The sequence below is a fragment of the Periplaneta americana genome, chromosome 13 (genome assembly GCF_040183065.1).
Source record: "Periplaneta americana isolate PAMFEO1 chromosome 13, P.americana_PAMFEO1_priV1, whole genome shotgun sequence".
NCBI lineage: Eukaryota > Metazoa > Arthropoda > Insecta > Blattodea > Blattidae > Periplaneta > Periplaneta americana.
Genome location: NC_091129.1, coordinates 122,443,591 through 122,468,108, shown reverse-complemented (window position 1 = coordinate 122,468,108; position 24,518 = coordinate 122,443,591). Strand labels below are relative to the sequence as shown.

The window sequence follows — 24,518 nt, the reverse complement described above, 5'->3', positions numbered from 1 at the left end:
ATTTTGGCAGCTTGTTTCCACCCATCATTTAAGATGAGATGGCTGCCTGACACTGCCTCACCAAATGATAAGAAGAGGATACAGAATATGTGTGTGAAATCAGCTGAGCAGTTCTCGCTACACCTTTGGTCAGTTCAGATGATGAAGACGATGAAAACAATTTTCATGTTTTCAACTCAAGTACAACAGACTTTGAAAAGCAAAAAGAAAAGAACTTGTCTACTGCGGAGTATGAGCTCATACAATTCTTCAATGGCAAAGGGACAATCCTGTGCTCTCTAGAGAATTACCTAACAGTAAAACAAGCTTTTATAAATATAATACAAGTTTGTGTTCCTCTGCGCCTGTAGAAAGACTGTTTTGTTTTGCAGGATTTATTCATTCACCAGCAAGGGGATCCTTACCTGATGAACTTTTTGAGAAACTGGCTTTTTTGAAAGGGAGCAGTAATTATTCATATGTAGCACAATTTCATTGTTGACTGGGAAAAGGAAGAATGTTCAGTTACAGTGTTTATATAAAACTTCGAGATAAAAATAATTTTAATGTTAATATATTTTAGATTTTCGGTAATATTCTTATTTCTTTATATATTGTATCGGGTATTTGAAATACAAATGTATTTTGAGTATTTGAAATACAAATGTTGTTGTTTTCTAATGCCAGGCGTTTGACAATAAAGTCATTTGACCTCTTGCACTCCAATATTTTTCAAAGATATTATCATGACCAGCCACAGCCACTATCGTTTTGGTTAATTTTTTAAAAGTATTTTGTATTTGTATTTCAAATACTATTCTTTGAAGTATTTTGTATTTGTATTTGAAATACTTGGATATCAGTATTTTGCCCAGCCCTGCCTATACATATGTCTACATATTTTGTCCATTAATACCCATTATTTTTTTACTTGGTTATTTCACGATGCTGTATCAACTATGAGGTTATTTAGCGTCGATGGAATTGGTGATAGCGATATGATATTTGGCGAGATGAGGTCGAGGATTCGCCATAGATTACTTGACATTTGTCTTACAGTTGGGAAAAACCTCGGGGGAAAAAAACCCAACCAGATAATCAGTCCAAGCGAGAATTGAACTCACGACCGAGTGCAACTCCAGATCGGCAGGCAAGTGCCTTAACCTACCAAGCTATGCTGGTGGCTAATACCCATTATTTTGTATAATGTTTTAATCGTTTTTCTACACAAATATTGCCATTTTAACGTAGTACACTCCAACCACCCCTTCAATATAGACTCCCCTATACCTGCTAATTCCGGATAAGAGTGGCTTTGTGGTGGGCTACATGGAAACTATATCAGGTAAAATAACACTAGTCTACTAGTGTGCCGACAAACAGAATGCTGATTATTACCAAGTCTGATACGCTGATTATGAATATGTAATTAGATTTTTCATCACGTCGGGTTTCTGAGCACTGCAACAATATTACATTTTATGAATAGCCATAAATACAGTGCGGGTGGGAAGTAACTAGGTATTATTAATTGGCTGCAGCATTTTTAATATCGATGGAACCATAATGAAAATAGTGTGTACATATAGGTCATTAAATAGAGTTTGAACTTTTATGCGTCTGTAGTACAAATAATGGCTGTGAGAGGCGGTTCGCGCAACAATAGCAAAGATGGTCAATCACCTGTTTGTTCGCAAGCGAGTGCAGATTGGTACACGCTATTAAGTGTGGAATTCCGTTGTTCTCGTTCAGAGACAGTGGCATACAGTTAAAGGAAGGACTGTCACAATCCGTCCAGAGACAATAAAGAATATTGGAAGCACGGATTCAGGGCGCTATCACCAATGCCCCACGCGACTTCCTCCAGAAGACTGTGGATTCCATTACCGGCCGCTTGAATAAACTAGTGGAAGCCACAGGTGCCTAAGTTTAATTTTGAGGTATTCATACGTATTCCCACTTAACAAGGTACATATGAAATAAATTTAAATAATTTAGCATTATAAATATAGAATTTATACGCAGTTCTCAATACCTAGTATATATGTAGTACTTCTTTGGTTTCCATCCATTAAATAAAGACCCTCTTAACTTGACACATCTGAATTATGGTTTGCTGATATTTGAAAGATAAGATAGACTTAGAGGGTGCCTGGTAATGAAAACAAAGACAGTCAGTCTGTACTTTGTTCAGTTCGGGTGTAGAAGTTTTGTTAGCAGTTCTGTGTGAAATGAAATGAAAAAGCAAAGGCGTAGTTGTAAAAACCCTCTGAATATATTTTGTTACATATGTGGTGAGTTTACTCTGAAATCTCAGAGGCGCGAAATTACTAATCTTGTTAAGACGGCATATACATTTTATTTCAGTTGCGGCTTTGGGGATCAGGATCGTGTCTGGGCACCCCATGTGAGTTGTAAAACATGTAATGCAAGACTGACTCAGTGGTTAAAGGGAAGAAAAGAGCACTTACCTTTCAGTGTACCAATGGTGTGGCATGAACAAAACTACTACGAAGATGACTGTTATTTCTGCTTAACCAATGTTACTGGATTTTCTTAAAAAAATAAGAGACTTATTCAGTATCCTAATCTTCCATCAGCTATAAGACCAATACCTCATGGAGAAAATTTACCTGTTCCCATTCCACCTTCTCCATGGCAAGAAGAATCGGAATCTGACATATTGTCATCTGATGATGTGCAGCCCTTTACATCAAGGGATGACGTCTACATTCCAGATGAAGAAGAAAAGCCACATTTAATAAAGCAAGTAGAACTCAACGATCTGGTACGTGATTTGTACTTACCTAAACAGCTGGCTGAGCTTCTAGGATCTCGTCTTCAGGAATGGAAGGTGCTGGATATACTACTGTTTCAGTATTTAGAAACAGAAATAAGGACCTATTGCCATTTTTCATAGTTACAGATTCTGGAGTTTGTGCATGCAGCGATGTAAATGGGCTAATGTTAAAACTAGGAATTGGATATAATGCTGAAGAGTGGCGCTTATTTATAGATGCTTCTAAAATTGGTCTGAAAGCTGTTTTATTACACAATAGCAATAAACGTCCCTCTATACCTGTAGCATACAGTGCAGCAATGAAAGAAACATATGAAAACATGTGTCATATTCTTCAAGCCATTAAATATGAAAACCATTCATTCATTCATTTATTTTATTCCATAGATCTTACATGAGCAATGAAGCTTTAAGATGTGGAACATGTCAACATTTTACAATATTACAATTAGAATTTTTACAAATTTTTATAGTTTTACAATTTAGTAATTTTCTACAATTTTTACAATGTAGTACAATTTTTTTACATTTTGGCGAGATGTAGTGAGATGAAATGAGGTCCGAGGATTCGCCAAAATATTACCCGGCATTTGCCTTTTCGGTGGGGGAAACCTCGGAAAAACCCAACCAGGTAATCAAATCGAAGGGGGTAATCAAATCAAAGGTGTTGATGCCAAGGACTCGCCATAGACCATCCGGCTTCAGTCCCACGGCTGTGGAAAACCTCGGAAGAAACCAAAGTCCAAAGGAGGATCCAACCCAAGCCCGAACGCAGCTCCGGAACAGCAGCCCAGCGAGTCTGCCAACTGAGCTACATCGATGGCTCTACTAAAAGTATACAATACATAGCCAATCAGATTATTAAATTTACAAACGCAAACGATCATTCATAAGTTGAGCTATATTATAATACAAAACAATTTAATTAAATTTAAGGCATAAACAATTCAACCAGTTGTGATATACAGAAATTGATAATACATATCATGCAAACTACTTCAAATTACAAACACAAACAATTTATCAGTAGAGCTATATAGATTACTATTCAATTTAAAGCATATACAATTCATCGGCCAAAACTATACAAATATATACAATGCAAAGTAGCATACTTTCATTAAGCTATACAAATTTGTGCAATTAATATCAAGTAGATTAATTCAATTTATAATCATAAACAATTCATCAGTTGAGCTATACATATTACCATTCAATTTACAGTAGGTCTATATACAATTCATCAGTAGAGCTACACAGACTAGTAATCATTTTAAGAACATATACAATTCATCAGCCAAACTATACAAACATATACAATCAAATTAGTTCAATTTGCAAACTTATTTTCGTTAAGCTATACAATTCATATGAAGTAGATTAATTCAATTTATAAGCTTAAAATTCAATTTATGGAATGTTTGCGGGGATCTTAAAGTTATTGGTCTTCTACTTGGAATGCAGAGTGGATTCACTAAATATCCTTGTTTTCTATGTCTCTGGGACAGCCGGAATACTCAACATCACTATGTAGTCAAGGAATAGCCAAGAAGAGAAGATTTCACTCCCGGAGAACATAATGTAAAATTTAAAACTTTAGTTGACCCACAAAAAATATATCTCCCTCATTTACACATTAAATTAGGACTCATGAAGAACTTTGTGAAAGGTGTGGACACAACAGGCGAAGGTTTCAAATATCTACGAAGAATGTTCCCTGGCTTGAGTGATGCAAAATTAAAAGAAGGAATATTCATTGGACTTCAGAGTAAAAAAGTGATGGGTGACCAATCTTTTTTAGAAAAATTAACTCCAAACGAACTTGCAGCATGGGAGTCATTTAAAAGTGTTGTGAATGGGTTCCTGGGCAACAAGAAGGAAGAAAATAGTGACGAACTAGTTCGGAGTCTCCTTCAAAATTATAAGAATTTGGGATGCAGGATGTCTCTCAAAATTCACTTCCTGCATTCTCATTTAAATTTTTTTCCTAAAAACTTGGGTGCAGTGAGTGACGAACAAGGGGAACGCTTTCACCACGACATTTTATAGATTGAACAGCGCTATAAGGGGAGATGGGATCCATCTATGATGAGTGATTACTGCTGGTTCCTACAAAGAGAGGATACTACAACACACAAAAAGAAAAGTGTTTTAAAGCGACGCCTGCCTTCTACTATGTAAATGTAAGTAGCCATTTACATCATTATAACATGAAGGATACTTCATTTCTACTACTAACACTATTATAACAATGGAATATTATGTTTATGCATTCTACATTAGATATTAAAAGTGTGAATTGCTTATATAGTATCGAACTTTTCAGAAGTGTAATAAGGGTAATAACTGAAAATCGGAGGGTGCTGTTGAAAAATGGGTTCCATTTTTGGATTCAGCATAGCAAATATGTGGATAATAACAATATTTCATTTCGGCACAATTTTCAAAGTTAAAACTTGTAGACTAGTGTAATTAATGAAATTGTACCACTTAGAAAAAATTATGTAAAATTCAATAAACTTAAATGTTAGTACTAGAATTTAATTTAATTACTATTCTAAATATGAAGTAATACAAAATCTCTTTTCCTACTAAGCCAATTATGTAAGAACAATTTTTAGGGAATTTTTATGGGCATTTTTTTTTTAAGATTTTTAGGTTATAAATGCATTGATTGTTTTTAGGACATTTTTTCATGATTTATAGGTCATCAAAATCCTAGCCCTAGACATAAACCTGGATTGACATCCCAATAGATCTTAATTTTTTCACCCACTGAGGCAAGGCTAGGTGAAAAGAAGACAAGAGAATTTTTTCCACCAGGGAAACTTTTGTGTAATCAAATAGGAGCTCGCCTACTGGAAGGGGACATGTATAGGCAAAGAGAAGAGGTCACTGGAGAAGTCTTGGGAGCTTCCCATCGCCTTTCGTCACCTCACACCAATGTGCAGTGTGTAGGAGAAACAAAGAACCAAAATTTTTATCTTTGTCACCCTTCGGACACTTTTGGGTCTTCATCAGGTGAACTTCCTCCACATTATCACTTGGCAAAGAATGTACACGTGGCACATGCTTACATTTTAGATACTGTGGTGTGTGGTTGTCGTGTGTATGTACCTGCTGCTGCACAGTTTGTTAAATTTTCTTCTGATATGCGGAAAGAAAAATTTAATACTGTTCTTTCACAGATCTGGATATACGTGGTGGAATTTACCAAAAATATCCCTCGTTTGATTTATTTCATGAACCCAAACTTTTCGTTCAGGCTTTTCCTCTTCCTCCATACTGGCAATAAAACTATAAGACGAAGCACATTGATTCCTCATCTGATGAAGTAGAACTGTCACTGTTTTGGTAGTAATTCCACTCGCATTTCAGTCACTATTCATGAAAACAACCTACTTCTCCAATAATAACTCTGTACTGACATGCAGTAGAGAAAATTGGTTGTTATTGTGTGGCACTCCAGTGCACTGCAGTGGTGGACAGCCCTGAAACCAATCCTTCTTGTCTCATTGCCTTGTCTCAGTGGGTGAGAAGCTTCGGGTGGTATTTCGTGTCTGAAACATAAAAGAAGTGCTGATTGAAAAACCCTGTACGAATATTATCACTATACTACTGTAGCTTTCAGAAAGATTTGGGCTACGGTTACCAGATTTTCAAACTGAAAATACTGAAGATTTTGGAAATAATTGCCAATATCATTCCTTCAAGATATTATCGACATGCTTTATCTTTAGAAGAATGTTATGTACAGTATAACTGTACGCAAAAGTAATTTAAAATGAATCTCATAGCACCATTAGTACTTAGCACTTGGTTTGTATTCACTGAGAAACTTCTACAATAAATTTAAATTTCCCCTCAACAAGACAGTTGAAAATTAATTAACGAGAATTTGTCATTGTAGATTGCACTTAAAAATATGTAATTACTTGCTATCTTAATAAACTTCAACATGACCTGTCAGGAGCAAAATTGGGATCTGGAGAAGATCTGCTTAAAAATATTCACAGTTCTAAAAAGTGTTGTTTTCTAATGCCAGGCGTTTGACAATAAAGTCATTTGACCTCTTGCACTCCAATATTTTTCAAAGATATTGTCATGGTCAGCCACTGAAGCACAGATTTTGAGGTGTTCCGAATCCATTCCTTGATTTGATTTGAGTCTGTAGTTGCATTTAGATTGGCAACAGGCCATGACTATTTGATCAAACACCTGCATAGAATTGGAATATAAAAAATACAGTAGTTTTAGTAGTAGTAGTTAAGCAGAGTGAATATAATGCATTTTTAATGTGTAAATGGAACGAATATTTTAATTCTTTAGGATGTGTAAAAACAATATAAGTGAACAGCAAACTCAGAGAAAAAAAATAGTATTTTCATATATCGATACCTGTAAAAAAAATCTGGTAACCATAGGATATATTGTTGTCAGCATGTACAAAAAGTTGAAGAAAGAAGCTGACATATGCATGTGTTAGTGAAAGAAGAAATAGGATTATAATCTCTACAGCAAATAATTCTAAATCAAGCAAGAGTGCAAATACAGGCACTGAGACAGTCGCCACCTCCAACAACCACATGGTCATGTGAGTATTGGGATATTTTAGTAAAGCCAGGACTGTCCCAGAAAAAACAATGAATGGGAATCCTAGATTCCAAATAACTGGTTAACACATATGCATTTCTGGATTCGACCATACTTGTCATGTTACATGCCCTGCCCATCTCAAATGTCTGGATTTTTTATATTTCTAATTGTCAGGTGAAGAATACAATGCGTGTAGTTCTGTGTTGTGTAACTTTCTCCATTCTCCTGTAGTTTCATTCCACTTAGCCCCAAATATTTTCCTAAGTACCTTATTCTCTAACACCCTTAACCTCTGTTCCTCTCTCAAAGTGAGAGTCCAGAAAAACCAATAATATAACTGTTTTATAAATTCTAACTTTCAGCTTTTTTGAGAGCAGACTGGATAGCAAAAGCTTCCCAACTGAATAATAACAGGCATTTCCCATATTTATTCTGTGTTTAATTTGCATTTCCCATATTTATTCTGTGTTTAATTTCCTCATGGGTGTAATTTATATTTGTTATTTTCGCTCCAAGATATTTGAATTTTTCCACCTCTTCAATAAATTATTATTATTATTATTATTATTATTATTATTATTATTATTATTATTATTATGGTAGAGCAGCTGACTACGGACTGGAAGGTCCGGGGTTCAATCCTAGGCAGTGACAGGATTTTTTCTCATTGCCAATCTTTCAGAATGGCCCCGAGGTTCACTCTGCCTCCTATCAAATTGAGTACTGGGTCTTTCCCGGGGGTAAAAGGCTGTCAGAGTGTGGTGCCGACCACACCACCTTATTCTAGTGCCCAGGTCATGGAAAGCATGGGGCTCTACCTCCATGCCCCTCGAGTGCCTTCATGGCATGTTACGGAGATAGCTTTTTATTATTATTATTATTATTATTATTATTATTATTATTATTATTATTATTATTATTATTTCACCTAACATAACTAGGAACATTAAATCCAAACTTTTGAGATGGACAGGGCATGTAGCATGTATGGGTAAATCTAAAAATGCATATAGAGTGTTAGTTGGAAGACTTGAGGGGTAAAGACCTTTGGGAAGGCTGAGATGTGGATGGAAGAATAATATTAAAATAGGTTTGAGGAAGGTGGGATATGATGGTAAAGACTGGATTAATCTTACTCAGGAACGTATGGCGGGCTTATGTGATGGTGGTAATGAACCTCTGGGTTTCTTAAAAGCCATTTGTGAGTAAGTATTATTATCATCTACCTAAGTTGTACACTGTATCGATGGATAGAATTCGAAAGGAAATTCTTGATTGTTATACAGGGATCACAATAATTGGTACATGACTTAATATAGCCATTTGTGCATTAAAGCAGGGGTGTCCAAGTTTAAAGTGGCTGAGGATCAACGAGCAGTAATAAAATTACCAGAGGGCCAAAATGACTGCATAATATATTTTTTGCTCAAATAACCTAAAGAAAGGGAATAAAAGTTAATACTGAGATAGACTACTAACTGCAATATGGCTGAACTTCGATGTGTCACCCATGAGTAAAGTGAAAGTGATAATCTGAATTTTTTACTTTATATTGTGTACTTTTTAAGTTTCTGACATGATTTTAACAAAATCTTTCTGAATTTCTAGTTATAGATACCAGTATGTGGAATTTTCAGATATTCTTTTAGATATTTCGTGCAGTTTTTTTTCTGTGTAGGCCTACCTACTGTATGTCAAGCAAGATGATCATCTAACCCGTAGTATAGCCTTTGAAAGTATTTGACAATCTCCAGACAGCTGATTTTCACCTTCAAATATTGGAAAAGAATGTAATCTTTAAATGTCACACAATGAAAGGGAAACAACTTTTATTTCTGTGGAGAATTATATCAGTTATACAAAAAAATTTCAATAAATGATGTGTAATACCAGATGAGCAGGTAACAGGTTTTAAATTCTTTGTGTTAACATTAATTGATATTGATTGATATTGTTGTTGTTTAGTCAACGTCTGAACGTCACAAGTGATACTTGTGCACTTACAGTGGCCGAAAAAAAAATTGCGCCCCCCCCCCCCCACCAACTTACTTATGCAGATTGCATAGACATTTAGCAATCAAACTAAAAAAAAAGTGACATGTAGCTACAATTTAACATAGACTTACGATAGTTAACCGCTCATTTAAGAATGAGTTTCTCTTAGATCTTAAAATATAGGATGATGGAAAGAAATGGGCTAGTCTTGTTGATCTGTCAGAGATACTTCCTGATCACCCCCATAAAGAGATTATAGCTGCCATAAGGATTGCCGCAGGACACAACTGCCTGGTGGAATATTTATATAAACTGGGTTTTTTACCATTACCTTAGTGCGTCGTTTGTAATGAGGAAAATTCTATTATGAATTGGGAACATTCAAATGTTTGTAAAAATCTTGTAAATTTTAAATCTTCTATGGGGACTTTGTATTGGTCTGCCAGAAACCAAATGATGATGTATCAATTTGGTTGAGCATTACATACATACATAGATAATAGGCATTTGCGAAATAGGAAAATATCGACAATATATTTTCAGCCTTATTATTTTTTTCTTTTCTCAAAATTTTGCCATCATGAGCTCGGGCCAATGTGGTTAATAAATACGAGGTTGGATATGTCCCCTGATATATATACGTGATCAGGGATATGACCTTTATTTTTAATTTTATCCAGGACCTCCTATAGGATGTTTCTTCCGAGGTTTTCCACAGCCGTGGGACTGAAGCCGGATGGTCTATGGCGAGTCCTTGGCATCAACCCCTTTGATTTGATTACCCCCCTTTGATTTGATTACCTGGTTGGGGTTTTCCGAGGTTTTCCCCAACCAAAAGGCAAATGCCGGGCAATATTTTGGCGAATCCCGGACCTCACCTCATCTCACTACATCTCGCCAAAATATTGTAAAAAATTGCACAAAACTGTAAAAATTGTAGAAAATTACAAAATTGTAAAACTATAAAAATTCGTAAAAATTGTAACTGTAATATTGTAAAATTTTGACTTGTTCCACATCTTAAAGCTTCATTGCTCATGTAAGATCTATGGAATAAAATGAATGAATGATGAATGAATGAATGAATGAATGAATGAACCGGAGAATATGGAAGTAGAAGTACGTTTGTCAGTGAATGCGGCTCTAAGCGAAATTTCTTTTTTCTTTTTTTTTTTTTACGAGTTTCCAGCTTTGAGTCATTGTTCAGTAATGTTAAGCATTCTTATTTTATTTCATTTTTTCTGTCTTTCTTTTAGTCATTTGAAGCTACTTATAGATGCACATATATTGGTGTTATCAATGTTTAGTAAATCATGCATATTCAAAAGGAATAAAACACTATATACTTGTTACTTTCGGAAAATAATGCGGACTTACAAATAATATATTCTGTACCTTCTTTATCCGGTCGGCTGGAAAACCCGCATTTGTGGTGTGTCACTGACAGCTGAGTTGTAGGAGGGCTGGGATAGGGTAGGTATTGTTTCTAAAGCAGATAGGGTCTAGTTGAAAATCGATATCCATGCTTAGAGAATTTAAGGGTGCTATTCATAGACATTTTGCTAGCCCGCGCTACAAGCGTGATAAACTAGCCCCTGCTATCGACTGGTTACTTGTACAGGATTCGCATCGCATCGCATATATCATATATCATATATCTAACACTGGTTTATGAATACGGAACACGTTAGTTCGCTGATCATCCACCGGAAGCCCGCGCTATGAATGTCTATGAATACGGCCCATAGAGTTTAATTGTTAACAGTTTGTCGGTGCATAAGCCTACAGATTTTTCCATTTTCCAGTTGTGAAGTGAGTACTTTTTTTATTTTATTCGTGTGCATTTAGCATGTCTAAAGCTAACTCACAATCGGTTAACGGGGTTAACCTAAGGCAGATTGTTTGTTAATTCTGCGAAGATATTTCTCCGCTGATCAAAATTATTCTTTAAATGTGCAGAATGAAACGGATAGCAATAACAAGTTCATATAGTTATCAATAAAATAATGCTGTGTGATACTTGGTGGGAAACAAATGAGAATCGGAGCAAACAGTTGAAACTGTGTTAAAATACTTTTCGCACTAGTGTTAAAAGGCCTTTTAGCATGCTACCACACAATAGTAAATTTTTAACACGCTTGGCTAGCGTAGTAAGTTCTACTTTTAGGAATGGCTGTCTAAAAACATATTTTAAGATATATGCTAATTTATATAACTTTCAACTTCCTCTTTTCGCATATCCGAGTGCAAAAATTGTAGCGCCGAAGGTTATCCAACATTTTCCCTTTAATAAGTTAAGGGGGGGGAAAAAAAAAAAAAAAAAAAAAAACATTAACCAGGTAACCTTGTCGCAACCAGGATTTGAACCCGAGCCCTCTCGTTTCACAGTCAGACATACTAATGTTTACTCCACAGCAGTGGACCGTTTGTTTTTTGTTTTTTTTTTTACTAGGTTATTTTACGATGCTGTATCAACATCTAAGGTTATTTAGCGTCTAAATGAGATGAAGGTGATAATGCCAGTGAAATGAGTCCGGGGTCCAGCATCGATAGTTACCCAGCATTTGCTCCTATTGGGTTGAGGGAAAACCCCGGAAAAAACCTCAACCAGGTAACTTGCCCCGACTGGGAATCGAACCCGGGCCACCTGGTTTCGCGGCCAGACGTGCTAGCCGCTACTCCACAGGTGTGGACGTTTGTTTTGTTACAAGCAGGAGTTTGTGGTATCAACATAACTGTTGTTGCTAGGCTTGCCGCACTGGCGAGCAGTATTTTACTTAAGGGGAGATTAAAGACTGAAGGGGTGTAATTTTCACATTTACATTGAAACTTCAATAACTTGGGACACACTTGAGCCACTGTAACGAAATTTTGCAGAGATATTGTAGACATATGTGTGCATATACTGTGTAAATATGAAGCAGATTGGAGGTGTAGTTTCGATGATATTGAAATTTTCATTTTGTAATTAAAAATAATTGATCTTAAAAATATAGTAATTTTTATGCACCATTTTCTCAGAAAATATCATAGAACATTGATTCAAACTTTGCACACTCCAAAAATGACTTATAAGAAGGCAATTAACGAACAGGCAAGTATTATAGAACAGTCATACCAATAAAAAAAATTTTTGCAACTTATAAGAATTTAATATTCTTAAATTTCATACTTTTTTCAATGCATAATTAGTCACTGTTATGCAATCAATAGTCCCACATATGTAATTCTTCATCAATTTCTGTAATATATTAAGGTAAATGTGTGTGCAAAGTTTCATTCATTTTGGTTAAGTAGTTTCTGAGAAATTCGTTCATAATTGTGAAAAAATATAGTTTTTAGAAAAACTAATTTAAAAATAATTATTACAAGAAAACCTATTTTGCACCATTTTGTGTACCTTAAAACATTCCTGGAGCATAGTGGTTCTGTCCCTCCTCTGTTTCTTCTTCTCTCTTCCTCTTTTCGTTCCTCTTCTTCACTCTGGCTTCTTTTGTGATATTACTTGCTTCGACCTCCACTTTCTGGACACGTTGCTTGTCGATCTTCAACAATGCTGTCCTCATGTTCCTCCCACATCCAACGTCGATATTTTCCAATACATTAACTCTGCTTATTGCCCCTTCATTGAATGAGAGCACAGCATCCCTTACTCCAATCTTCAAGGTATCTAACCCCACAAAAACTGTTTTAGGCACACGGGTCCAAATTAAATTATTAAAACTCTCATTTGCATTCTGTGTGCGCCCATGCAAGCACTTCCTCAGTAAATTTTCATCACTCAAGTCTCTAAAAATCGGTTTCATCAGGTTCATTACAGTTTCTGGTAGAGAGTGCTTATGTTCATAAACCTCACCAGACACTTCGGCTCTTCGATATCTGCACCATGAATCAGCACCCGCTGGACACAGACCATGTTGTGGTGTTTCATCGGTGGAGAGCTTGTGAAAGTAGGTGGCCCACACTGCTTTCCTCATGGAACTAAGGTCATGACAATTATTACGGATTGCCTGTCCATAATATCGCTGGATGTTATCAATTTCAGTGCCTGTCAGTCGACCTTTCCCTGACAGTGCCTTGCCATCAGAGAGCTTCTTTCCTTTCCATTCATTCACAAGCCTCCATAGTCTTGCTCCCATTCTCTTTTGTATATGCCCTATGCATTCTGCCTTCTCTATTTTTATGTCACCATAGGGCTTGGCTTCATTCACAGCAAGGTGAGCCTTGGAGTCACCATCCCCTAGGAATTCAACATATCGTGCACTACGTGCATGCTCAGATCTGCAAAATATCTCTACTGCTCCCTTAGCTTCCATCCCTCCACTAGGCCCAGCATAGTTAGCATGGCATATGTGGGCACCTACTTTCAATTTACATTTAGAGCAATATTTGGTGAGGCATTCGACATCTATCACTTTGCCTGTGGCTACTGATGTGGCTGTCACTACACCGCTAAGTGATGTATGTCCTCTTCGTTGCCAAGTACCATCAACAGCAACAGCAATGTCTGTGGAACCATTAATTTCCACAGTTTCTTTAGCAGCATTCATCATCGATGCTGTACTAATTTCTTTTATAGCCCTGTTGAGCATGCTGCTGTAATTTTGAAAAATTGCAGTTGGAGGTGGTAGGTCTAAGACTGCACAGAGTGTTTTAGCTGCATCTAGTCCCTTTTCTATGCACCTCATACCATACACTAATTTGACATTTATATCATAAAATGAATGCCTCGTAAATTTTGAGGTTCTCTTAGAGACATTCAAGTTACAATGTTTACATTTCAAAATAAGTTTCGATGCGAGTCCACGCCTATTTTGAAGATTTTCAGTTATATACACACTATCTACACTGCCACAATATTTACATTTTACATTGTCTTGAACGAGATTCGAAATAATATCTAAATTTACAATGATATTATTAAATTTCTGACTGTTATTATATGCTGCTTCACTTTCTATATTATTTAAATAACTAAGCTTCTTCTTAGAAGAACTTGGTTCATGGTTAACATTTAGGTTAGGCCTAGGAGAACTGTTCCGTACAGTTTCATTGTTATGTACAGACTGCTTTCTTGTATGTATGTTGCCAGTGAACTTTCTCTTCTTAAAAACACTCGTACTTCGTCCCATATTCTCAAATCACACCCACAATAAAAAAAACAGACCAAGAAAAACTCAGTAACAACAAGGTCACTTTATGTATACACGAGGAACACATAAATAAAACAAAGTTTACTAGATTCAACGAGTTAGATACTATAGAGAGGACAAAGGCCTCAGAAAGTTGAAGACAATTGAACATTGGTCCGCCATGTTTCGGTTAGTCAAAACAAAGGGGCGTGGCTCGGATGTTGTAGGAAATGACTGTGACGAAGTTAGTATTATTGTGAATTGAGTTACATATTAAGACTATGTTAATAAGTAAAAAGTGAAATACACACAAAACTTTACGTTTTATAACAGCTGTAGGCATATGTTTTATTAGTTTCACGAAATATAGCCCAGATATTAAATGACAAGCTATACTCGATGCAACCAAAGCAAAGCACCTAAAGACGGATGAATTTAATCGGCAGAAGAAAAATAAATAATTTTTTGACTTCGTCACAAATTTAATTACCTTACAGCTAATCTAACCTAATATGAAATTATGTAATTCAGTGCTCACCAGGTGATATCAAGAGAGACGACGTATGTAACTAATAGTAGTAAAATATAGGAAAGGTAGTGGCGAAAATTAAAAAAAAAATATCCAGTAATTAAGTTATTGAGAAAAATTCATTTGAAATTGGAATTAACATAGACAACTTTTGAAAACTGAAATTATTAAAACTACAAATAATCTCTTAGCATGCAACATAATAATTAAAGAATGACACTAATAGAAAGTTACTCATGATCATAACTCACCACATTTATTGAAACGATAAGATACTTACGATTAACATTGCTATCAGAAACAACAGGAGCCAGAGCTAGATACATTTCTTTTCGCGTGATGGAGACATCGTGTAGTCTAATATAGTTTGAAACAAATATTGTCGCGTGATGGAGACATCGTGTAGTCTAATATAGTTTGAAACAAAAATTGTCGCGTGATGGAGACATCGTGTAGGCTAATATATAATTTGAAACAAGCATTCATCTCACACGTGTCTCGCAACTAAGCAGAGGCTTTTGCAGAATAAAACTGTTCTTACATTATTTTGAACAATAATGACAAATTGTGTGTGATGCAAATGCTAACTTTCCTCTTTATTAACAAAAAGAGCCCTACGCATTAATAAAAAGAAAATTGGAGTAGGCCCTATAAACACAATAAATACTAAACTCTTGATGGTACAAACTTATTAATACAGATACTTCGCTTATGCTCAGTCCGTCTTATCTTATAATTCTCTGCGGCAATGGTACCTGTATTGACAGAGTTTAATTATCCAGCAACGAATATTATGATTTACGGTACATTTCATTTAAATCCGAGGGAATTAGACATTTTTGGAAATTTTGAAGTCTTAATTATTACTTTTCATTTATAAATCAGCTTTTTACAAAACCTATAGCGCAATGTTTAAATTAAATATTGATGTATCTGAAAAATATAATACATGTACCAACTCGTTGCAGTGTACTTTTGATAAGCACTCCTTGCGGAGGCTGGCGGTATTATAGACCGCCATGTTTTTTAGGGAACGATCCATAGCACTGTTGGCCTCAGCAGGGAGCGCTTATCAGAGGTCTTTAGCCTCTCTATAGTATCTATGACTAGATTCTTTTCCATTTCCTTTCGATAAATCGAAGACAGGGTCGGCAACAAAGAAACTGAAATATTCTCTAACCAGTAAAATTTCTCTCACGTTGATAGATCACTTTTATATCACGATATTCAACGAATTATCTAATGATACAAACGAAAACGAATCCAGTGGGCGTGGCAGACCATTTTTAAATGTCAAACTAAGGACGTAACTAACGTCAGAATCATATATAACTATATATTTTTTTATTCGCAATGAAATGTAGAATTTTTTAAACCAATAATAAAAAATAGTCATTTTTGGCGATTTCAGTAATTTGACTGGTCTCCTAAATTGAAACAACTCATCCTGCTTGTGGTTTTCATTTGCTTTCCTAAAACTCTATATCGGGATGAGTCCGAAACGAAATGAGCCACGGACCTACTTTGTTCCACCATTGTATGTTTAGTTATTTTCCAACATTTAAAAGTTGTACCCTGCCATCCGCATGCCTTCGAGGACTTCTGGATGAGCTAATTTTGACCTTCGCTCAGGCCAAGGGCCCACTTTCTTTGATTAGTAGGCCTAAGGATTATGATGCGTACCACTCTTTATATCATATAGTTTTAAGTGTTCCATTATTTTATATCACTGGTTGCATGATACAGAACTGAATTGTTGCGAAACGCATAATAAGTACAGAGCACACATTTTATTTTTCCATGCTCGCGGAAGTACGCGATGCTGAGCGTGGAAAGATAAAATGTATGCGCTGTACAAATGACACGTTATGTGTCATCTTCAGGACACAAGTTTATTAAATTCTGAGTTCCATTTTTACATTTTGATATTCCAAAGGTAATTTCTTACCGGTAATACATTTTAGATTATTAAAACTCTGATTTTGGAGACTATATTATTCCCTGAAACTACACATTCATAGTGATTATTTCATAAATTTTGTAGGCGTAGGCCTACATAATTGCACAATTTTCAGTATCTGATTCTGCGTACACAAGGAAAGAAAACAACTCCTTGCTATAGATTAGACAGAGTTTCTACGAATATTACGAATGTAGTTCTGTTTTAAATGTAGTTCTGTTTATAAGTATGCATAAGGATGTAATTATTTGACTTATTTGAACTGTTGTATCAGTGAAGCAAGGTGAGTCAGTGAAGTTATGGTTTTACAGTGCAGTGAACAGTTCCGATCAGTGATAATTTATAGCGTCAAAGAAATGTGTTCTATAGTGTCAGTGAAATGTGTTACAGAGTGTCAGTGAAATGTGTGCTGAAGTGTCAGTGAAATGCGTCATAGTGCCACTACAGGGAATGAGATGAGAGTAACGTGAAAGACTATTGAAACTTATGTAGGGCCTATACATAATTATGTAGGTTGTATTGTAAAATTAGGTATTTTATTTATATTTTATTATTATTGTGTTAAATTGTATTGTGTATTCTTATTGTATTGTGTATAAAATTGTATATGTGTTGTAAAATTGTATTGTGTATTGTACATTTTATTGTGTATTGCTTATCATTTTATTGTGTATTGTTTATATTGTATATACCACTGCCACTGGGTGCTTGCCCACTTGCAGTGTAAATAAATACATACATTATCACAATAACATTCTTTATGTTCTGTATGGGAAGGGTATCCTCTCATACCAAATGTCTTGAACGCGAATATCAGGAGATCTAGCCTCGCCTTGGAATTAGTGGCCATTAAATACACACAAAAAACAATAATGGAAATGCAACTGCGATTAGAGTTGAAAGGAATGCACATTCCAACGGCGACTGCGTGCATCCAACAGAATTTGGTGCAATGCCAATAGGATCTGTCTATTTACCTGTCTGAATATCAACGACTTTTATTCTTTATGACATCTTTTGATTCCAAATATTCAGACCGGTATATAATTTCAAATTCTTTTCTATATAGGATTCATTTTCTGTTGCTTCTGTGTGGTCTCCTGGTTGTACAGGGACATCATTTTATTTTTATTTCAATTTTTATTGTACCTGAATTTTTTAATGTACTTCACTCCCACCTCTTCTACTAACGAAGTTCAACCGTCCTCCACACAGATCCAAGACCGCATATACAATCATAGTAGCCTTACCGTCATAGCAAAACAGTACGTTCCAAAAATATATTCGCGTTTTCCACTGACGAAAGAGCTTTCAATATTGAATCATTTTCGCACAGGTACTGTCGTCCATTTGCCGACGTCGTATCCCGGTTTCCCCCACCAGCTTTTATTCGCCAGCTAGTGGCTGGGCTGTCGTCTTAGCTCTTTTCTGAGAACATTAATTTCTGTTAGGAATTGGACGTCTACGTAATATTATACAACTGTTTAAAATAACTTAACTGTCACGTGATTTTCTCCCTTTCTACGACCCTACGACATAACCACTTGGACGGACAGTAGATAGTATGTCTGAGTAATTTTATCTTTATGGATCGAACTGAAGTGAAGATTGAATTTACAGTACGTAAGGTACTCTTTTATAGAGTAGGTACAGAATTATATCAATATGAGTTACTAGTACGAAGGACGAAACTGGTAATTGGGATTAGGTACAGTAGTCTATAGTGTGATAATATGCACATTAGAACTGAAGCCTGTATCGAAATGAACGGCCACCATTTTCAAACATGTGTTTAAATATCCATATTATGATTATTTTTCAATTTAACTTCATTCTGTATATTGTACGTTAATGTGCTGTAGACAGTATAATATACACTGCATAATGAATACGTCCACATGGACAGCTCAATTCGTGAGTAAAAACACTCACTGTGAATACTGTACTGCATTTTGATTAAACAAAAACTTAATGAAAATGATCAAACTCAAAAGCGCGGTATTTCCTAGTTTACGTAAATGGATGAACTACTTTTCTTCCCTCCTATACCTAGTAAAGTGATTTGTTGTATATTACGCCAGTATCATCGAACTCCAGTCGTGGGTAGCAAACGGCGTTGATCCAACGGTATAGCCAGGTTAATATTAAAAATGTTAGTAAAAATTAAAGTATGTCCCTGTACTAAATCTTAGTTAATAATAGAGGGTATAATAATAATAATAATAATAATAATAATAATAATAATAATAATAATAATAATAATTTCATTCTATTAGAGATCCCAAAAGGCCTTTAGTTTGACGAAGTATTAAGGCTTCCCACTCAAAGAGATACTCTGTGTGGTGACTGGGTTGAAGAACAGTCCCAATATAGCCCATTCATTTCGTAAAAGGCGACTAAAATTGGTACCCTGTGACAGGGGTGTATAACCGAATCACACTGTCTCCGGCGGACATAAGTGTGGAGACCTGGTCCTCCAGGTTGGGGGGTTGGGCATGAATGTTGAGATCCTCACACCGTAAAAGGCCATTTTCTCGAAACTTCAAGGTTGAAAACTCCAGGAAGAGATGGGAAGATGAAGTCAGGCACGATGCCTTCAAACTACTGGGGATACGAACATGAAAAACAAAGGTTAGAGATAGTACTGTATTGAAGGCGAGGTAGAGGAAGCCAAAACTAAGCTTGAGAAAATAAGGGGGAATATAAAATGAATAAATTAAGGAAGAAGAGTAATAATGACCGGAAAATAAAGAATAGGAGAATGGGAATAAGAGAGAAAAGTAGAGAAAAGGCGGCCGTCGTGAATTAATTACGAGACGAGAGAAGAAAAATTGTAATGGGACTCAAAAAGAGAGCTCCGGAGTGGAGTACTGGTCTTTTCAGGCCTGAAGATACGATCAGGCCCACATATTTGTTTCGTCTATTTCATTGTTACTGAACACGTCTCCTTTAAGTTGAAATCCCTCTTTAATCTAGTTCCATTCCAATGTTTAAGGGCGTAAATTTAATCGAGATTTTTAAATTCCTCCATTTCATTAAGATAAATGTAGTCTTGACTTTAGCAGGAGGATATCCAAGCCACGGCTGAAATCCCGACTCACGGAAGAGCCCGGAAAATGTTATCACCTAGTTACAAGTTCACGCTCGCTATTACATCTGATACAAAATATAAAAAATTTAGAAAACAATAATCGGTTTAAAAGAATGACAAAAGTAATTTGAAAGATTTTCCGTCTCTTAGGACTTCAACAATTGAAATTTAACTTAAGACTTTATGTCATACTTTAATAAAAAGAATAGAATATACATTAAGTTTATATTTAGATTTAAAGAAATGATGCATAAAACCATAATTTTATTATTACAGCAATGTTGCTCTTAATTGAAGACCTAACTTCCTAAAGGTGTTAAGTGCCAAATTTTCAAATTTTATTTTATTGAATCTAAGGGAAGTACATTCATATGAGCATATCATACTAAATTGTCTTTGTCGTGGATCAACTGTAACTCATTCATGTCCCAAAAGATGGTGCATTTCCAGTGTATTTTAATCAATATCTCAAAGTTGTTTTTGGCACTTAGCACCTTTAGAATGTTAAGTCTTCAATTATTCTCAAAGGAATGAGAATGTAGGCCTAAATGCGCTCAAAGGGACCGATATTTCAAAGTACAAGTTGCACCTACAGACAGTATTAATTGATCATAATGATTATACTTTTATTACAGCTCACAACGGAGAATAAATACTACTGTGGCGATGCTGATGATTACCATTATGCTAACGATAATTTTGAATACATTCCTATGATTATAATCACGACTATTATAATCATGACAATGATGCTGCAGCTTCTTATGTTAAAGATGATGATGGAGCTGATTGTTCTACTAATAGGTTAATTGTAACTGCAACGGCAATGTTGACCGTGACTATGGCAATGACAATGTGGAATATTACTATGGTAATGGCGATGTTCTTGATGGAGAGTCAGTTTGTGCTATGCCTATCTATTGTGCGATTATAATACGTTGATTGAGAGTGTGAATTCGATACCGCTAGTTATGGATATGATACTGATGGTAGTGCCGCTCATTGTTAACATGCTGATGATTATAAGTATAATGCTGCTGATTACCAATCTGATGACGTCGATCACGATTGTGGTGATTCTGATAAAAAACTTGAAGACTGCGATTACGAAGGTGATGAAGCCGTTTATGACTATGATACTGATGGCACTGCCGCTCATTGTAAAGGTGCTGATGAATATCAGTAGAATGCTGCTGATTACCAATGCGATGACGTCGATCACGAATGTGGTGATTCTGATAAAAAACTTGAAGGCTGCGATTACGAAGGTGATGAAGCCGATTATTATTCTGATCACGCCGTTTATGACTATGATACTGATGGCACTGCCGCTCATTGTAAAGGTGCTGATGAATATCAGTAGAATGCTGCTGATGACCAATGTGATGACGTCGATCACGAATGTGGTGATTCTGATAAAAAACTTGAAGACTGCGATTACGAAGGTGATGAAGCCGTTTATGACTATGATACTGATGGCACTGCCGCTCATTGTAAAGGTGCTGATGAATATCAGTAGAATGCTGCAGATTACCAATGTGATGACGTCGATCACGAATGTGGTGATTCTGATAAAAAACTTGAAGGCTGCGATTACGAAGGTGATGAAGCCGATTATTATTCTGATCACGCCGTTTATGACTATGATACTGATGGCACTGCCGCTCATTGTAAAGGTGCTGATGAATATAAGTAGAATGCTGCTGATGACCAATGTGATGACGTCGATCACGAATGTGGTGATTCTGATAAAAAACTTGAAGACTGCGATTACGAAGGTGATGAAGCCGTTTATGACTATGATACTGATGGCACTGCCGCTCATTGTAAAGGTGCTGATGAATATCAGTAGAATGCTGCAGATTACCAATGTGATGACGTCGATCACGAATGTGGTGATTCTGATAAAAAACTTGAAGGCTGCGATTACGAAGGTGATGAAGCCGATTATTATTCTGATCACGCCGTTTATGACTATGATACTGATGGCACTGCCGCTCATTGTAAAGGTGCTGATGAATATCAGTAGAATGCTGCTGATGACCAATGTGATGACGTCGATCACGAATGTGGTGATTCTGATAAAAAACCTGAAGACTGCGATTACGAAGGTGATGAAGCCGTTTATGACTATGATACTGATGGCACTGCCGCTCATTGTAAAGGTGCTGATGAATATCAGTAGAATGCTGCAGATTACCAATGTGATGACGTCGATCACGAATGTGGTGATTCTGATAAAAAACTTGAAGGCTGCGATTACGAAGGTGATGAAGCCGATTATTATTCTGATCACGCCGTTTATGACTATGATACTGATGGCACTGCCGCTCATTGTAAAGGTGCTGATGAATATCAGTAGAATGCTGCTGATGACCAATATGATGACGTCGATCACGAATGTGGTGATTCTGATAAAAAACTTGAAGACTGCGATTACGAAGGTGATGAAGCCGTTTATGACTATGATACTGATGGCACTGCCGCTCATTGTAAAGGTGCTGATGAATATCAGTAGAATGCTGCAGATTACCAATGTGATGACGTCGATCACGAATGTGGTGATTCTGATAAAAAACTTGAAGGCTGCGATTACGAAGGTGATGAAGCCGATTATTATTCTGATCACGCCGTTTATGACTATGATACTGATGGCACTGCCGCTCATTGTAAAGGTGCTGATGAATATAAGTAGAATGCTGCTGATGACCAATGTGATGACGTCGATCACGAATGTGGTGATTCTGATAAAAAACTTGAAGACTGCGATTACGAAGGTGATGAAGCCGTTTATGACTATGATACTGATGGCACTGCCGCTCATTGTAAAGGTGCTGATGAATATCAGTAGAATGCTGCAGATTACCAATGTGATGACGTCGATCACGAATGTGGTGATTCTGATAAAAAACTTGAAGGCTGCGATTACGAAGGTGATGAAGCCGATTATTATTCTGATCACGCCGTTTATGACTATGATACTGATGGCACTGCCGCTCATTGTAAAGGTGCTGATGAATATAAGTAGAATGCTGCTGATGACCAATGTGATGACGTCGATCACGAATGTGGTGATTCTGATAAAAAACTTGAAGACTGCGATTACGAAGGTGATGAAGCCGTTTATGACTATGATACTGATGGCACTGCCGCTCATTGTAAAGGTGCTGATGAATATCAGTAGAATGCTGCAGATTACCAATGTGATGACGTCGATCACGAATGTGGTGATTCTGATAAAAAACTTGAAGGCTGCGATTACGAAGGTGATGAAGCCGATTATTATTCTGATCACGCCGTTTATGACTATGATACTGATGGCACTGCCGCTCATTGTAAAGGTGCTGATGAATATCAGTAGAATGCTGCTGATGACCAATGTGATGACGTCGATCACGAATGTGGTGATTCTGATAAAAAACCTGAAGACTGCGATTACGAAGGTGATGAAGCCGTTTATGACTATGATACTGATGGCACTGCCGCTCATTGTAAAGGTGCTGATGAATATCAGTAGAATGCTGCAGATTACCAATGTGATGACGTCGATCACGAATGTGGTGATTCTGATAAAAAACTTGAAGGCTGCGATTACGAAGGTGATGAAGCCGATTATTATTCTGATCACGCCGTTTATGACTATGATACTGATGGCACTGCCGCTCATTGTAAAGGTGCTGATGAATATCAGTAGAATGCTGCTGATGACCAATGTGATGACGTCGATCACGAATGTGGTGATTCTGATAAAAAACTTGAAGACTGCGATTACGAAGGTGATGAAGCCGTTTATGACTATGATACTGATGGCACTGCCGCTCATTGTAAAGGTGCTGATGAATATCAGTAGAATGCTGCAGATTACCAATGTGATGACGTCGATCACGAATGTGGTGATTCTGATAAAAAACTTGAAGGCTGCGATTACGAAGGTGATGAAGCCGATTATTATTCTGATCACGCCGTTTATGACTATGATACTGATGGCACTGCCGCTCATTGTAAAGGTGCTGATGAATATAAGTAGAATGCTGCTGATGACCAATGTGATGACGTCGATCACGAATGTGGTGATTCTGATAAAAAACTTGAAGACTGCGATTACGAAGGTGATGAAGCCGTTTATGACTATGATACTGATGGCACTGCCGCTCATTGTAAAGGTGCTGATGAATATCAGTAGAATGCTGCAGATTACCAATGTGATGACGTCGATCACGAATGTGGTGATTCTGATAAAAAACTTGAAGGCTGCGATTACGAAGGTGATGAAGCCGATTATTATTCTGATCACGCCGTTTATGACTATGATACTGATGGCACTGCCGCTCATTGTAAAGGTGCTGATGAATATCAGTAGAATGCTGCTGATGACCAATGTGATGACGTCGATCACGAATGTGGTGATTCTGATAAAAAACTTGAAGACTGCGATT

General features: G+C 36.4%; 1 protein-coding gene across 2 annotated transcripts; it reads right to left on the bottom strand.

Moving 5' to 3' along the window:
• Positions 1-3,132: 3,132 nt before the first annotated feature.
• LOC138712335 (uncharacterized) lies at positions 3,133-15,305 on the bottom strand. Of its 2 annotated transcripts, XR_011335694.1 has the most exons (3): positions 12,771-15,305; positions 5,857-6,339; positions 3,133-3,607 (listed from the first exon to the last, which is right to left on the bottom strand). XR_011335694.1 is itself a non-coding variant. In XM_069843988.1 (2 exons), the coding sequence occupies exon 1, from the start codon at positions 14,500-14,502 to the stop codon at positions 12,772-12,774; it is 1,731 nt and encodes a 576-aa protein (XP_069700089.1). In that variant the 5' UTR covers positions 14,503-15,305; the 3' UTR covers positions 3,133-6,339; position 12,771. The 2 variants fall into 2 exon arrangements, 1 of the variants encoding a protein (XP_069700089.1); XM_069843988.1 differs by having other exon boundaries at positions 3,133-6,339.
• Between the last annotated feature and the right edge of the window lie 9,213 nt (positions 15,306-24,518).

Bases quoted from the DNA above. Each gene is read 5' to 3' on its own strand.
- LOC138712335 (XM_069843988.1), bottom strand. From the start codon at position 14,502: ATGGGACGAAGTACGAGTGTTTTTAAGAAGAGAAAGTTCACTGGCAAC.